We start from the raw sequence: 16,375 nt of genomic DNA on the forward strand, positions 1-16,375 counted from the left end.
GGGAACCACAGTGTGAGAGCTGGAAGAGCCCATCACAGAAAGACCTAAGAGCCTTATGACTACTTAGGTTTCACAGAGAGCATTTATTCTAAATATGATAGTCTGGACACTGAAGGATGGATAAGGGTATTTGTCAGAGTACTTAGAGCACATTTTTTTTTAATGTTATAGCCACAGCGAAGCTTCATTGCTTAGAACTGGGACTCTGCCAGAGAGCTAAATTGCAAGTGTGTTGTGTTATAGGGGTGGAGACAAGCAAAACATTTTACAGAGTTGGGTTAAGTTGTGCACCAAGACATTCACAGACAGTAGGATTTTGGTTTCAGAAGTTATCTTCTTCTGTCTCTAACCTCATCTCTATTCAGGTCAAAGGACTGGGACACTGTAACGTGGCAGTTGTTGTAGTATTAGTAGTGTTGCAAGAAGAGACAAAATGGCAAAGTCATCCTCAGGAGGTCTGTGACGGAGTGTTAAGCCTGTGGGTTTCAGATCACCCTTACAATGCAGAGGTTCATGACTGGGTGTCTGTGAGGATGGTGGGCTCACAGGCCTGGTTCTTGTTCCCCTGGGTTTTGGGTACAAGACCCATACAAATGTGGATAAGCCTGAGGAAGATGAGGCCAAACAGGGCCACATGTCACATGCTTTCACACTGCAACACGATCACTTTTATCTTGCTCAGTGACCTGAAGGGCAGTTGCTGCTGTTTGAGGAAGCCTTTGAGTAGCCAAGAGGTCCTACAGTTATGTCTCAATGAACAGGCACAACAGCTTATGGGGTGGCACAATCTTCTGCCAGAGCTAAGCACCACAGGGTGGCACAGACTGGAGACTTGTCACACCTTCTAGTCAGGTGTCAGAGAGCTGCTAACATGTGTGCCTGTGTTTCTACATGGGGAGAGACCTCTGTTTAGAGATGAAAGGTCTGGAAAAGGCAGAGTACCAGTGGGCTGGGGCTGTGCAGTTTGGGTGCCAGTCCAAGCTGCAGAACATCTGCTCTTGGCTGATATCTGAAGGGGTTTCCAAGACAGGAGCGGCTGCTCCCTTTCCATGGGTCTTTCACATTTCCTTGAAGTTTCTTTAGATCTGAGGGGATTTTTATCAAAGACTAATCATCACAGGGTTCACAGCTCCCTTTTCTCTGCAATGCTCTCCAAGCTGTGTTTCTTTGTTTGTAGGCCATTGCCCAGACCTCCACCGCCATGACCCCCACCATCCCTGCCACAACAGAGGCCTACACACGGACTCAATACTGTAAGTGGCCGTGCGAGTGTCCCAAGTCCCCACCTCGGTGCTCGGTAGGTGTCAGCCTGGTGACAGACGGCTGCGACTGCTGCAAGACCTGTGCCAAGCAGCGTGGAGAAAATTGCACTGAGGCCGACACCTGTGACTTCCACAAGGGCTTATACTGTGACTACAGTGGAGACAGACCTAGGTACGAAATAGGAGTATGTGCACGTAAGTGATGTACATATATTTTTGACTTAGATACACATTGGCAGCTCCCCTCAGTCTGAGCAATGGCTGAAATTTCTCTCATTAGATACCTGACTGTGTGTTCATCAGCTCTGCCATTCATCGTCTTCCATTGCCTTATAGCTGTCTGCATTCTCAGGGCAGCTGGCTGGATGAGAAACAACTTCTGAATTCTTGCTCTGTGAGCTGGCTGCAGCCATGAGCAAGGAACAACCCACATTTGAAGGTCTTGAGATTTGCAAGTAGATGATTCTGTATTCTCCGTAACAGGAGGAGGTGCTGTAGTGGATTGGGGATGAAGAAGGGAAAGGTATCCAGCTGACTTTAAATACAAGCAATATGGGCATCTACATGAAAACCATGAACTTTAGGAGATGGTTTTGGCTTATTCCCAATAGTGGATCCCTAGGAAGGATAGCACGTGGTATCTTGTCAAGAGGGTCAGGGATGAATCATGTCTTCGAAAAGCTTCTTGGTGACAAACTGAGGTCTGAGCCTTAATCTGACAACAGTTTCAGTCACGTTAGCTGCCATAAAGCAGGAGGATTTCTTCCTGCTTGTCATAACAAACTCCTGGTGGGATAATTCATGTGACTGGAATGTTTTTATTCAAGAAAAAGATGAAAAAGAAATGAGGTAGTTTTTTGTGTATCAAGGATATATTGACTTGTTCTGAGATTCAGAACATGAGGGGAATCTGCTCTGCTCATAAATGTCATAAATGATTGAAAATCACTGCTCTGGGAATGATTAAAATGGAAAGAATTATGAGTGCAATCACACAGATAGCTGATCAGAAAGGAAGCTACCTGTTTAGCAAGTTATTAGAACATGTTAGTTGTGGTTTTATATTTATAAACAGGAAGAAGCCATTTAGAGGAAGGGTCTTCCAGGCTGGAATACAACCACAAATGAAGTACTGATAGAAAATGGAGGACAGGCGATTGCAAGATGAATAGACAGAATCACTGATCCACAGGAAAGAGAAAATATTGCAAAGAGTGGGCTTCAATAAACTGAGAAAATCAGCAGAAGTTTCACAAGGGGCAAGTCTGAGGAGTAAAGAGGTCCAGGGTAGCTGAAAGTTTCTCGTAGAAATGGTACTAACAGTTGTTATTCCTCAGCAGAATAATGGGAAATGTAGTAAGAAATGAACTTGACTTTGCATTAGCTCAGTCACAAAAAAGAAGCACACAGAAAGGGCATTCTAGCCAGGTTTTTGTCAGATATGGGTAAAATAACAACAAGAGAAGGTATGTGCAAGGAGCCATAAGCTTAACCAGTGATTTTCAAGATTAGAAAAGATCCAGGATTAAGAAAAGAGGATATGAGATCATTTAAATGTATTGTCTGGATTGTGTGTGGAGCATTCATGGGAGGTCTGTAAGAACAGGTTAGACAAACATCTGTTAAGAATGACATCGTCACAGCTGGCCCTGTGCTGGGAGAGGAAAACAATGTGGATGTTGTGTCAAAGCTACCTCAGTCTTCCTTGGCCTCTTTAAAGACCTTCACACTGCTTCATGTTTATTTATTTAAACACTTGCTTTCTTAGTCGATTTTTAAAAAAACAATTATTTTATTTTTTGTAGTCCTCCTATACATCACAGGCATTAATCATGCAACAGCACTGTGATGTAGGAAGCTTGATTCCCAGCTTCCCCAGTGAGGTCTGGAAGGATTCCCAATCCAAAGCACTTTCACATGCCTATTGCCAAGACAATATATCCCCCATTATGTGACATTTATGTCTATATGGTGAGGAGCATTGTGGTGTGCACAGCTGAAGGAGGTCAGTCTTTCCATGGTTGGGAAGTGAAGAGGTTTGTCTCTGGCCGCCATAGAAAGCTGTGGTCCTTTCCTTGCTTTCAGTGTGGAAGTAGATGCACACAACAAGATCTGCTGACATGTTCTTATACATGGTGTCATATATTTTGAGATACTAGAGAGAGTGCAGGGAAGGGTGACAAAGCTGGTGAGGGGTCTGGAGCACAAGTCTGATGAGGAGCAGCTGAGGGAACTGGGGCTGTTCAGCCCTGGAGAAAAGGAGGCTGAGGGGAGACCTGATCGCTGTCTGCAACTGCCTGAAAGGAGGCTGTAAAATCGAGGGAGTTGGTCTCTTCTCCCAAGTAGCAAGTGATAGGACAAGAGGAAATGGCCGCAAGTTGCGCCAGGGGAGGTTTAGATTGAATATTAGGAAAAAATTCTTCACAGAAAAGGTTGTCAGGCATTGGAACAGGCTGCCCAGGGAAGTCACAGAATCACAGAATCACAGAATGTTAGGGATTGGAAGGGACCTCGAAAGATCATCTAGTCCAACCCCCCTGCCAGAGCAGGAACACCTAGGTGAGGTTACACAGGAAGGTGTCCAGGCGGGTTTTGAATGTCTCCAGAGAAGGAGAATCCACAAACCCCCTGGGCAGCCTGTTCCAGTGTTCCGTCACCCTCACTGAGAAGAAGTTTCTTCTCAAATTTAAGTGGAACCTCTTGTGTTCCAGCTTGAACCCATTACCCCTTGTCTTACTGTTAGTTGTCACCGAGAAGAGCCTGGCTCCATCCCCGTGACACCCACCCTTTATATATTTATAAACATTAATGAGGTCACCTCTCAGTCTCCTCTTCTCCAAGCTAAAGAGCCCCAGCTCCCTCAGCCTTTCCTCATAAGGGAGATGCTCCACTCCCTTCATCATCTTCGTTGCCCTGCGCTGGACTCGCTCCAGCAGTTCCCTGTCCTTCTTGAACTGAGGGGCCCAGAACTGGACACAATATTCCAGATGAGGTTTCACCAGCGTAGAGTAGAGGGGAAGGAGAACCTCTCTCGACCTACTAACCACCCCCCTTCTAATCCACCCCGGGTACCATTGGCCTTCCTGGCCACAAGGGCCCAGTGCTGGCTCATGGTCATCCTGCTGTCCACCAGGACCCCCAGGTCCCTTTCCCCTACACTGCTCTCTAATAGGTCATTCCCCAACCTATACTGGAACCTGGGGTTGTTCCTGCCCAGATGTAAGACTCTACATTTTCCCTTGTTATATTTCATTAAATTTTCCTTGCCCAACTCTCCAGCCTGTCCAGATCTCGCTGGATGGCAGCACAGCCCTCTGGCGTGTCAGCCACTCCTCCCAGCTTGGTGTCATCAGCAAACTTGCTGATAGTACACTCAATTCCCTCATCCAAGTCGTTGATGCATATATTGAATAATACCTGCCCCAGTACTGACCCTTGAGGGACTCCACTAGATACAGGCCTCCAACCAGACTCTGCCCCATTGACCACGACTCTCTGGCTTCTTTCCTTCAGCCAGTTCCCAGTCCACCTCACTACCCGATCGTCCAGTCCACACTTCTTCAGCTTAGCTGTGAGGATGCTGTGGGAGACGGTGTCAAATGCTTTGCTGAAGTCAAGGTAGACCACATCCACTGCTCTGCCTTCATCAATCCACCTTGTTATGTCTTCATAAAAGGCTATGAGGTTGGTCAAGCATGACTTCCCCTTGGTGAAGCCATGTTGACTGTCCCTGATGACCCTCTTATCCTTGATATGTCTTAAGATGGCACCAAGGATAAGGTGTTCCATCACTTTCCCAGGGATGGAGGTGAGGCTGACTGGTCTATAGTTACCCAGATCCTCCTTCTTGTCCTTTTTGAAGACTGGAGTGACATTTGCTTTCCTCCAGTCCTCAGGCACCTCTCCCGTTTCCCAAGACTTGGCAAAGATGATGGAGAGCGGTCCAGCAATGACTTCAGCCAGCTCCCTCAGCACCCGCGGGTGCATCCCATCTGGATCCATGGATTTATGGATGTCCAGATTGCTTAACTGGTCCCTAATCCAGTCCTCATCCACTAAGGCAAACTCCTCCATTGTCCTGCCTTCCTCTGGGCCTCAGGGGTACGGGGCTCCTCAGGACAGCCTCCGGCAGAGTAGACAGAGACAAAGAAGGCATTCAGTAATTCTGCCTTCTCTGTATCTTCTGTCACCAGGGCACCCACCCCATTCATCAGTGGGCCTACATTGCCTCTGGTGTTAGTTTTATCTGCCATGTATTTGAAGAAGCTTTTTCTGTTGTCCTTGACCCCTCTCGCCAGGTTTAACTCTAAGGAGGCCTTAGCTTTCCTAGTTGCCTCCCTACATCCTTTAACAACAACCTTATATTCTTCCCAAGCGCCCAGCCCCTCCTTCCATGATCTGTAAACCCTCCTCTTCCACTTGAGTTTGCCCAGCAGTTCCCTGTTTAACCACGCAGGTCTCCTGGCTCCCCTCCTTGACCTCCTACGTGTCGGGATGCACTGATCTTGAGTTTGGTAGAAGCAGTCTCTGAATGTTAACCAACTATCTTGGGCCCCTTTACCTTCAGGCAGCCTTGCCCACGGGATTTCCTCCAGCAATTGTTTGAAAAGGCCAAAGTCGGCCCTGCTGAAGTCCAGGGTTGCAATTCTGCTCGGTATTCTGCTCCCACCACAGGAGATTCTGAACTCCACCATCTCATGGTCGCTGCAACCAAGGCAGCCCCCCACCTTTACTGCTTCAACCAGACCCTCCTTGTTAGTGAGGACGAGATCCAGCAGTGGTGGCACACGCCTGTTGTCCCAGCTGTGTCGGGAGGTAGAGTCCGTCGAATTGTTTGAGTCCAGGAGTTCGAGACCGCAGTGTGGTGCTGAGCTGGCCAGCCTTGTGTATGGTGCGGAACCCCGGAGGGGTGGGGCCGGGGGCACTAGTGTGTAACTGAAGTGGTGGAGTCACCATCCCTGGAGGTGTTTAAAAGGCATTTAGATGGGGTCCTTAGGGACATGGTTTAGTGCTAGCGTTCCATTAGGTTATGATTGGACTCAATGATCCTGCGGGTCTCTTCCAACCGAAATGATTCTATGATTCTATAGGCTGTGTCAGCCCACTCTGAGCGTGCCAGCTATTGCTCTGACCTCAGAGTGGGTGAATGCAAGAGCGGGACTCCTGTGCTGGGTGTTGGGGACTAACTGCTCTAATGAATTTGCTTTGCAGCTGGATGCCAAAAGCTATGTCTAGAGAATCCAGTGCATGCAGGACTACAGACACAATATAATTTGTGGAAAATAAGGATCCTGAAAGAGCTAGGAACTGGTGTTGGGAAAGGGAATGGGGTGAAACTGTGGGAAATTCAGGTTGTATCTGGACTGGCAGGCTGGGGTGTGTCCCAGCATCTGGTCACCTGAACACCACAAAGGAGCTTGATGGGAGTCACTAAAGCTTTCCTTTGTTGTTGGCTTTTCTCTGCACCAAAGCAGAGACAACAGGCTGGGGAGGGACGTGCCCAGGTGGGGAGGCAGACGCTGTGCATGTGTGCTAGGAACTGCAAAGTGCTCCCAAATTGACTGACTTGGATGCAGATTTGGCGCGATTCTGCATGAAGGCATTCAATAACCCCTCTGTCTATGCTTAGCGATGTTCTCATGATGAACCTCTTCATGTATGAGACCTCCAGGAGAGACATGTTGGGAGCAAAACACCAGGGAATACAGAATTTTCTTAAACTGTCATAATCTGTGTGCACACCTAGAAGCTTAACTGAATCCTCAGCTCTGGATCCAGCACTGAGTGATGTCTCTTCAATACAAAGGCTGAAGCACTATTAAAATCTGAGGTGAGCACAAACTGAGGATCTGGATCTGTGCTTCAGATTCCAGCGAGTCTCATTTTTGTGCAGAAAATGGGATTTGCTTTTGATTTTTCATTCAGTCTATTCTAAAAATAGGAAGCATGCTGAATTTTAATTCAGCGTTCCAATTTATGTTGGCCCTGAAGCAGCCACATTGCAGCTCCATTTCCAACCAGACTTAAAACTTGAGCAACCTGGTGGGTGCGTGCACGCTGCCTCCGTGTGACCAAACAAGAAATTGAAGTTTGAATTTTTCTTTAGAATATTTCTGCCACTGGTTCCAAATAACTCTCCCTAACTTTGAAAAAAAAAAAAAGTTACTACTTTATACCTCTTGTGTCTTATTTCCTGAATGAATGTGATTCCTGTTCATGGGCAATTAAAAAGCTTGTACTTTTGTGATTTTGCTTAAAAATATACACCAAATACTAATTTTCATGGCTTTACAAAGTGTTAGTTCATTTTCGAAGAAAATTGTCCTGTGATAAACTGGGTGGGATCTGGTTGCCTAAATATAGAAATCCAGTGCCATTTGCGGTGCTTCTTTGCTAGCTTGGCTGCATCCCTCTTCTGCTTCAGAATGGTGTGTCACATTTGCAGCTCCATGTAGTCCTCTCAAATGTCCCTGAAAACCTTGAATTTCACTCAATATCTGTTTTAATTACTTGGATTGCTCCTGCTGCAAAAAACTTTTACCAGCATGCCATGAAATGCTATTTTAGGTGAGCACTTGTGGATAAAATGTGTTTTATTTTCTCACTTATTTTTTCCATGAATCATTAAAAGTTTTTTGTTTTTTTCGTTGGTGTTTTTTTGGGTTTTTTTTCTGCGATTTAGAATGAAAACAGTTTCCTAGATGGTGTGACCACATTTGGCTCAGCATCACGCTGAACACATCACCCTGCAGCACTGCTGAGTCTCCACGTTGGCTCCATTGCCCAGGGAGCAGCTTGGTAAATAAACACATCAGCACTGTTTGTTGCCAGAATTATTTTAATGGTACTCTGTGTGTCTTTCTTTTTCTTTCCTTTCAGAGATTGTCGGTGTAGGGTGTGTCCTCAATGGAGTCAGGTATAACAATGGGGACACATTTCAACCCAACTGCAAATACAACTGCACGTGCATTAACGGGGCTGTGGGCTGTATTCCCATGTGCACAAACTCACGTCCTCCCCTTGTCTGGTGCCCAAACCCGAAGCTGATTAAGATGGCAGGGAAGTGCTGCGAGCAGTGGATTTGCGATGACTCCAAGAAAATCAGGAAGACGTCTCCGCGCCACATCTCCTCTGCAGGTATGGTGGGACTGGGTTGGACCTCTCCTTTGTCATCGGGCAACTGAAGTCAGAGTCTGCAACCAAAGTATCAGCTTGTACTTCCAGATCTGGCAGGTGTCTATTGTGTGAACGAAGCATAAAGACTCCTACACAGCACGTAGTGAAAGGACAGGACATGCAAACACCAGTGATGTGCTTGAACTCCTTAGCGGCAATATGAGACTCATCAAACATGCTTGTGTGGCAAAGTCCCCTTGGAAGCATAGATCTGCTGACACTTGGAAGATGTCACAAGTCCTTTTTACTTCACCATTATTTTTTTCAGTCTGGTCCCTCTGGAGAAACAGCATGGGCTCAGTTTAATTTTGAACTGAGGCTTTCTGTCTGGATGATCGTGCTTTAGTACTATGAGTTAAGCCCCTGTATCTTGGTAGTCCCAAACTCGCATAACACCTTGAAAACAGTTATTGGAAGTTACGGAAGTGTTATTGCCAATTGGGCTAAATTTTCTTTGTGTTAGTATAGCTTTCTGGCAGTTCTGAACTGGTGACATTATTGAACTACCTATTTTACGTATCACATGAAGTATCTTCTTTCCTCACACTCACATTCATAGTGAGGATCATATAGCCCAGTGAACAGAGCTGGTAACGTTTGCCTCAGACATGCTCCCAAGTGATACAGAAGGGCTCACATTCATGTATGTCTTAAATTCATTCTCATAACACCCTGTGATGCAATGTAGTGACATTCATAGAATCACAGCTCCCTATTTTAGACTTTCTCACAAAATCAGAGCTCAAGAAGACAGAGGATGCTTATTCTAAACCAGGATTTTGGTTCCTTGATGGATTTTTTGCCAATCTTTGGTCTGTTTTTTTTTTTTTTTTTGCACAAAACAAAGCTTTGGTTTCCATTTTGTGGGTTAAAATCACCAGAGTTTAGCCCTCACTTGTGTCCCTGGTAGCTTTGAACTGTAGGGTAGGTCCAAATTCGAAACATTTACTACTGAAATCAGCCTTATGTCTTCGTGACCTGTCTCTCAAAGTGGGCATAACATAGCTTTCCTTACCTGACTTTTTCTCTTACAAGTAGAAGTCTTATAGAAGTGAGACTAGTATTTATTACATTTAATATAAAAATTAGTATGATACAAAATATAATAATGAGCAAGCTCAGTGCAGCAGGGTTTCTACCAGACTTCTGCCTGAGCACTGTACTGTGAGTTGCACACCAGTGGGGACTTTGGCTGTGAAGGAACCTGAACTGGGGCTGTCGGCTGCTTTCAAAACAGAGCCCACCCTTTTTTCAAGGGGCTGCCGAGCTCCCAGGGAGCTATTCAAGCTGCTCTTCCTCCCAGTGAAAGGCTGTGGCTGCTTCCCAAGCCCCTCAGCCATACAGCAAAGACTGTCAACCACTTGCTGCTACAGGGGAATCAATTAAATGGCCTCAGAAATAAACCCTCATGGTGGGATCAGATCTCGTCCCTTTTCTGCACCGGCTGGCGCAGGCTTCTATAATTAAGTGTTTGCATTGTGGCAGCACCTGGGGGTCCCAGACAAGGACCCCCTTGTGTGAAGCTGCAAAGGGAAATAAAGAAATGAACCCTGGCCCCGAGCGCTCGCAGCACTGGAGGGTCTGACACAAGTAGGTCAGTGGCAAAGGGGGATGGGATGAGGAGGTTTGCGGGAATGCCGAGCCACTTCCCTGCGATTTAATTATTCAGGTTAGTGAATGTGAAATGAGCTGGGGAGAAGGTGTTTAATATGGAGAGCTGCCCACACTGGATAATGCGGGGTTAATCTGGTCTCTGCAGCATACGAGGGAGAAGATGAAGTCTGGCAGAAGAACTGCATTGTTCACACCTCATCCTGGAGTCCCTGCTCAAAGACTTGCGGGCTGGGCATCTCCACCAGGATTTCCAATGACAACGACCAGTGCCGGCTCCTGAAGGAAAGCCGCCTGTGCAACATGCGGCCCTGCGAGGTGGATATAACCAAGCACATTAAGGTGGGAACCATTTCTCCACACACCCCTTCAGCTTTGCCTGGACACGGGGTCAGCCTTTTTTCGGCAGCATTCAGCCCTCTGAGGGCTGCACTTCTGATCTTGGAGGCCGTTAGAGAGTATATGTGGACCCACTGTGCTGCAGAGTGCTCAAAAATGTGTCCTGCCTCTGCTTCCACAACCTGGCATGAAAAACAGAGATGTTTAATCCCAGTTATAGAATCATAGAACAGTTTGGGTTGGAAGGGACCTTCAAAGCTCATCTAGTCCAATCCCCCTGCCATGAGCAGGGACATCGTCACCCAGGTCAGGTTGCTCAGAGCCCCGTCCAGCCTGGCCTGGGATGTCTCCAGGGATGGGGCATCCACCACCTCTCTGGGCAACCTGGGCCAGGGTTTTACCACCCTCATTGTAAAAAAATTTCTTCCTCATGTCTAACCTGACTCTCCCCACTTCTAGTTTAAAACCATCACCCCTTGTCCTGTTACAACACACCCTTCCGAAAGGTTGAAAGGTCCTTGCAGGGAAAGGCAAGGCAAGTCCACTGTGCTTGCGTGCTGGTTCAGACAGAGCTGTGACTCAGCTAGTGGAAAAGCAGCGGTGCACTGCTGTCATGGCTCTGGACTGTGTTTTGCATATATTCTGCTTGCAGCCTCTGGGTTCGTATGTCTAAACACGTAAATCTGTCACACCCTCCAGGCCAGGGCTGTAAAATTCTTCCTAATGGGCTTCAAAACCCTTTAAATATCAGGAAGGTAGTTTGTATGGACTACCTGTGTCAGCAATAAATATTAACCTGTCTCTTCTGTTCTTCTCTGATTTAGCCTGGGAAGAAGTGCTTGGCTGTCTACCGGGCCAATGAACCAATGAACTACACCATCTCAGGATGTGTGAGCAAAAGTCTGTATAGACCCAAATATTGCGGCGTCTGCACAGACAACAGGTGCTGCACACCCTACAAGTCCAAGACTATTGAAGTGAGGTTTGACTGTCCAGATGGAACTGAGTTTTCCTGGAAAATCATGTGGATCAATGCTTGTTTTTGCAACCTGAACTGCAAGAACCCAAATGACATCTTTGCTGACTTGGCTCATTACCACGATTATTCTGAGATCGCTAATTAAATTGGCTGAATGCTGGAATTGACCCATTGCTCTGATTTTACAGAGGTTTTAAAATAAAAAGAGAAACTTTCATCTACTGCCAATGTACAATTTGTTTTTTCCTGAGTTGGGATGTCAAATCTCCTTGTTTTGTCACATTGTTTTTGGAGAGGCCTTGAACAAGCAGGGTTTTAACTCTAATAGACTTCCATCCATTAACAGCAGCCAGAAATTTCTCTATGCACAGATTCTAGGACTTAAATGACAGTCCTGTTGGCACTGCCATTTATTAGGCCAGTAGTTTAATTACCTAAAGGAAAGAATAGTACACTAGTTTGACAGCAAAAGTATGTCTGTCAGTAGCTTAGACATCAGCTTGAGACATCATTACTGTCATTTCTTGAATAAGGTGGTCCAAGCTGGAAAGGGAGTGTTGGTATAAGGGAGTGTTGGTATATGTGTTTTATTTTCAACATTAGACTTCAGTCTTTGATGCTGGTGACCCTTGGGACTAAACTCTGGCCTCTGTCACACTAAGAATAGTCCTGGAAACTCCCCCTCTGTCCTTGTCAGTGAGATCCAACTCTATGGTGAAGTTCATGGTAACAACCCAGGGTTTCTTCTGAAATCTCTGTGCAAGGAGTCCTTGTCTCACTGCATTGAGCTGGGCCAAAGATCCTCCGTGTCCTACTCGAACTCACTGTGATCTCTTGGAGTATCTTGCACCAGGAACATTTTTCACAGTTTCTCTACCAGCTCTGATCATGAGCAGACTGAATGTTGTGAATCCAAAATGACCACCCCAGACCTTTCAAGATAGATCTTCTTGGTCATGGATTACATACTGCTTCTAGGTTGGCTCTGCACACATGAAGGCTGAAATGTACAGTCAGATAAGAAATGAAAGACAATACCTCATAGGCCCATTTCTTTACATAGACATGGTGAGGTCCGTGCCTGGAGACGACCACCTTCTCCTCCCCGTGGTGTTACCAGCATGTAGGTCCTGCTTCTCACTGCCACCTTGCCAGTGACACATACCTTTCTTTTACATGGCTGTAGTAAAGGAAAGGAGATATGTGCCAAATGAGAAAGCAGGTGTTAGGCTTCCTATCAGCTCTGTGGATGAGTGGATGCAAAAGGGGAGGACAACCCTTGGCATTGCTTCTGGTTCACCAGTTGCAACTGGGTTGCTGCTTAGAGTAAACATCAAAGCAAACATTTTCTGCAGAATTGGTTTCACATCAAATGTCAGCTAAGAGAAGAAAAAACATGTTGTTATCTTTCCAGACAATAAATTTCTTATCACTGAAGCATACTGGAGCCATTTTTCCTCCAATGAGTTGCTGGTACAGCTCCCACGCACCATGACACATTTGCTGTTGCTTCACTTGGGAGAGCTGAGCAGTAGAAATGTGTTTCTGCATGAGGAACTGTGGTATCTGCTTACCAAATCCCTGGTGGCACAGCAGAACTGCCAAGTGACACAAGGACTGCAGACTGGATCAGTGCAGGTCTGAACTTCACATGATGCAACTATTTTGTATCTTATTTTGCTTTAGTTCCAGTTGTTAAGTTGTCTGTCTTCGTCTTGACAACCCAGAAGAAGTTAGATTAGTTTCCAGGAGACACAAATCTTTCTGGCTATGATAAATTAAAACTTCTTGTGAGCAGGCTGAAAATAATGCAATTCCTATGTAAAAAAAAAAAAAAAAAGTCCAGGAGAAATGCTGTATATCTTCAAAAGCTGTTAACTTCAATAGCAGATTTGTTTCTATACTAGTATTTGGCCCACAAATATTTTGTAGAGCTAGGTCATTCCTTAACTCAAAGCTTTTACTAAATCTTTTTTGAAATCTCTGGTGGCAGAAAAGAAGGGTGATCCCCGTCTGCATGTTCCAGTGCAGGTGCAAAGTGCCTTTCCTGCTTGTTCCTCTGGTGATAAGGCATCTGAGGATGCTGGCACTTTACAAGATTCAGCCTTACAACTGCATTTGACCTGGATGATGTGACAGGAGAGGTCACATCTGACCTATTGACCTCCACCCAAATGAGATTTCAGTACTTGCAAGACTGAGCATGTTACATTATGAACTCCATCACTTGGTAAAAAATAGTCCAAGGGAACATGAAAAAGAGGCCTTAGCCAAGAAGTTGTCAATTTTTTCCAAACGGGAAAATGGTTTGTATTGAGGTGCTTGGTAGGGAAGCCATACTAGGACCTTCTTCTCAATCATAGAATCATAGAACGTCCTGAGTTGGAAGGGACCCACAAGGATCATTGAGTCCAACTCCTGTCCCTGCATGTGACAACTCCACAGTTCAATCAGATCCCTTAAATATGACTTAGAATCCTGTGTTCTAGTTCTGCCCCATCTTAAAATTCCATATATATGTGTGTGTGTATATGCATATATGTAAAAACCTACATATATTTACGTGCATATATGTATATATGCAAACATAAAATAGTATTTGCATGTATTTATATAAAGATGTATATAATATTATATATAAAACAATATCTGAACTTGTCCATGAGTATATAAGTGTATATATACATACATATATTCCTATGGTGCTGCCTGTGGTGCATAATATGGAGTGCACATATAATGTGTGTTTATATGTATAATCAGTCTTTCTCCGTCTTATATGTGCACATAAGGAAACAAGAAAACAGGATCAGAAGACATACCCAAAACTGTGGCCTATTAAATTAGGCTTGCTTTACTTTGCAATTAGCTCATGCTGTAACCACCGTAACCAAATGCTGCAGTGGCTGAAACACACAGCTTTCATTGAGAGATAAAAGAAGCTATTGTAAGCTAATGCATCACCAGCAGCTCCAGTGCGTGTTGGTTTGTAGGGAAGTGAATGCCTGGAAACCACAGATCTCACCCAGTGCGGCAAAATGTTTCTGTTTCCTAAGGGAACAAGGCATATGGAACTGTACTGTCCATTTGTTTGTCAGTCAGTCCCTTTGTGGGTAAAGATCTCGGAAGGATTGCAATTCCTGAAATAAAAAATGAATTCCTGAAAATTCCTGAAATAAAAAATACCAGGGCAGGGAAGAGGTCCACCACATGGCCCCTACCAAGCCTGTAGACATCTGCCAGACAGCCAACATGTCCAACACGCCTGCAGCATGGCCCGACCACAACAGCAGCATTAAGGGATTTTGAGCAGATGTGCCAGGTAGAAACATGCAGCCATGGAGGAAGGAGAGCTGAAGACATCATGGATGAGGAATGGTGGTTATTCATTGATGTCAAGCAGTTCTGTGCAGACATTGGACACAAATCTACAGAAAACCAAGCCTCGTTAGCTCTACTGCTTGTGCAACTGCTTGTCTGTCCGTGCAACTGAAAGAGGAAGAGCAACACTTGTAGCCAGTGAACTTGACTTGCATTTTATGGCACCTTAGAGATCCTTTGTTTTAACAGATGTTTACAAGATTAGCCTTAGGACTAAGGCAATAGGCCAGCATTTAGGTTTGGTTCCCGGCTCCCTTTGAGCTTAGGAGATACAAATTGTGTATCTTTACAAAAGTACTTTTGTGGTTATTGTTTGAATAGGCTGAGGAGCTCGATCCTCAAAGGATCCAGCCCTTCGCTTCCCTTTTCCTCAGTTCTCCAGAGCGAGAACAACAAAGCCCTGCTGTTCATTGCCTCTGTTGAGACTGAGAACTCTTCCAGCAGGAACTGAGGCTCACTATACATTTGTACAGTGCCTTGTACAATGGGCCCAGGTCTCTACTGGGACCTGAAAGTGGCACTATCATTCAAGAAAGCAACAATAATACCATTGAGGAGATACCAGGATCCAAGCTGGTGCCAGACCCCTCTGGTGCAGTGGTCTAGGGAAGGACTGGAGAAAGGATGGGAGTGAAAATTTTTCAATCCAGGCTAAGCTGAGACAGTTTGACACAAGCCCTGCTCACGCCAGTCATCCTGTTGGCATTGCAAGATGGGACAGGGCTGGAGGATGGGGTTTTGAGGGTCATCTCATGCCGGTATGAATGTCAAGACTCCAGCTAACTCCAGCGACCACAGCAATTAGCCTTCTATAAGGACTTCACCAGAGTCAGTACGGTGGCTCAAGCTGGCTTGTTTGGGAACGCCAGAAAGCAGGACAGCCACTCACTGCCAGATGGAAAGAAGCAAGAATGTGACTTATAAAGTTGCCTTTACGTTAAACATCGATGATTTTTTTAAAACACCATTTCAGTGTCCATGCAGGGTGCAGTGCAGGGTTTTTTTATATGCTCATTAGGATTGTGAAGTGTACATGTAATATTCCAGGAAGGCCATAATATTCAGACAGACTGTGTCATCTTTTAAATTAAGCCCTGAAGATTTTTTTCCTCCCATTTTTTTGAAGGAGTTTTAAGGCAAGTGGTTTATTAAACTAATGGAGACAGAATGCTCTCATTAACCACAGGCACATAGCCATACACATACCTTTTCAAACTGTGACTTTCCGATTTAAACAGTTTTACAGAGTTATTTCTGTAAGCTTCATATGTTGAAATATATGAAAAATTAATGGGGAAACCAGATTGGTTTGGCAGTGTCAGTCTGAGTTACACCAACCATGTAACACATATTACTTGTTCATATAGCATCACGGCGAGTTACTATAGATGGCATGGTGCTGCTATAGTTTAAAGATATTAAGTAACCTCATAAGTGGTAAATGATTAATGAATCGATGACTGACACCTCATTTAGAAGTTTAGACAAGCAAAACAAGGTGAAACCTGTTTGCCGCTGACATTTCTTTTTCCTTTTCTAATCTTCTCACCCGGCCAATGTCCCAGTGTGCCTTTCCAATGTGTGAAAAAGCCCTGGACTGAAGGACACATGAAAATAAAAACAAAGA

General features: G+C 45.1%; 1 protein-coding gene across 2 annotated transcripts in view; it reads left to right on the plus strand.

Annotated features, from left to right (window-relative positions):
- The window catches only part of CCN4 (cellular communication network factor 4), a 39,318-nt gene extending 27,779 nt beyond the window's left edge, over positions 1-11,539 (plus strand). For both annotated transcript variants that reach the window (XM_065628968.1, XM_065628967.1), the window contains 4 exons: positions 1,178-1,457; positions 8,142-8,399; positions 10,198-10,391; positions 11,213-11,539. In XM_065628968.1, coding sequence (XP_065485040.1) covers positions 1,178-1,457; positions 8,142-8,399; positions 10,198-10,391; positions 11,213-11,512 — 1,032 coding nt within the window. In that variant the 3' untranslated portion in view covers positions 11,513-11,539. The remainder of the gene's footprint in view (positions 1-1,177; positions 1,458-8,141; positions 8,400-10,197; positions 10,392-11,212) is intronic.
- Positions 11,540-16,375: the final 4,836 nt, after the last annotated feature.

This window comes from Caloenas nicobarica, chromosome 2 (genome assembly GCF_036013445.1).
Source record: "Caloenas nicobarica isolate bCalNic1 chromosome 2, bCalNic1.hap1, whole genome shotgun sequence".
In the NCBI taxonomy this organism is placed as follows: Eukaryota; Metazoa; Chordata; class Aves; order Columbiformes; family Columbidae; genus Caloenas; species Caloenas nicobarica.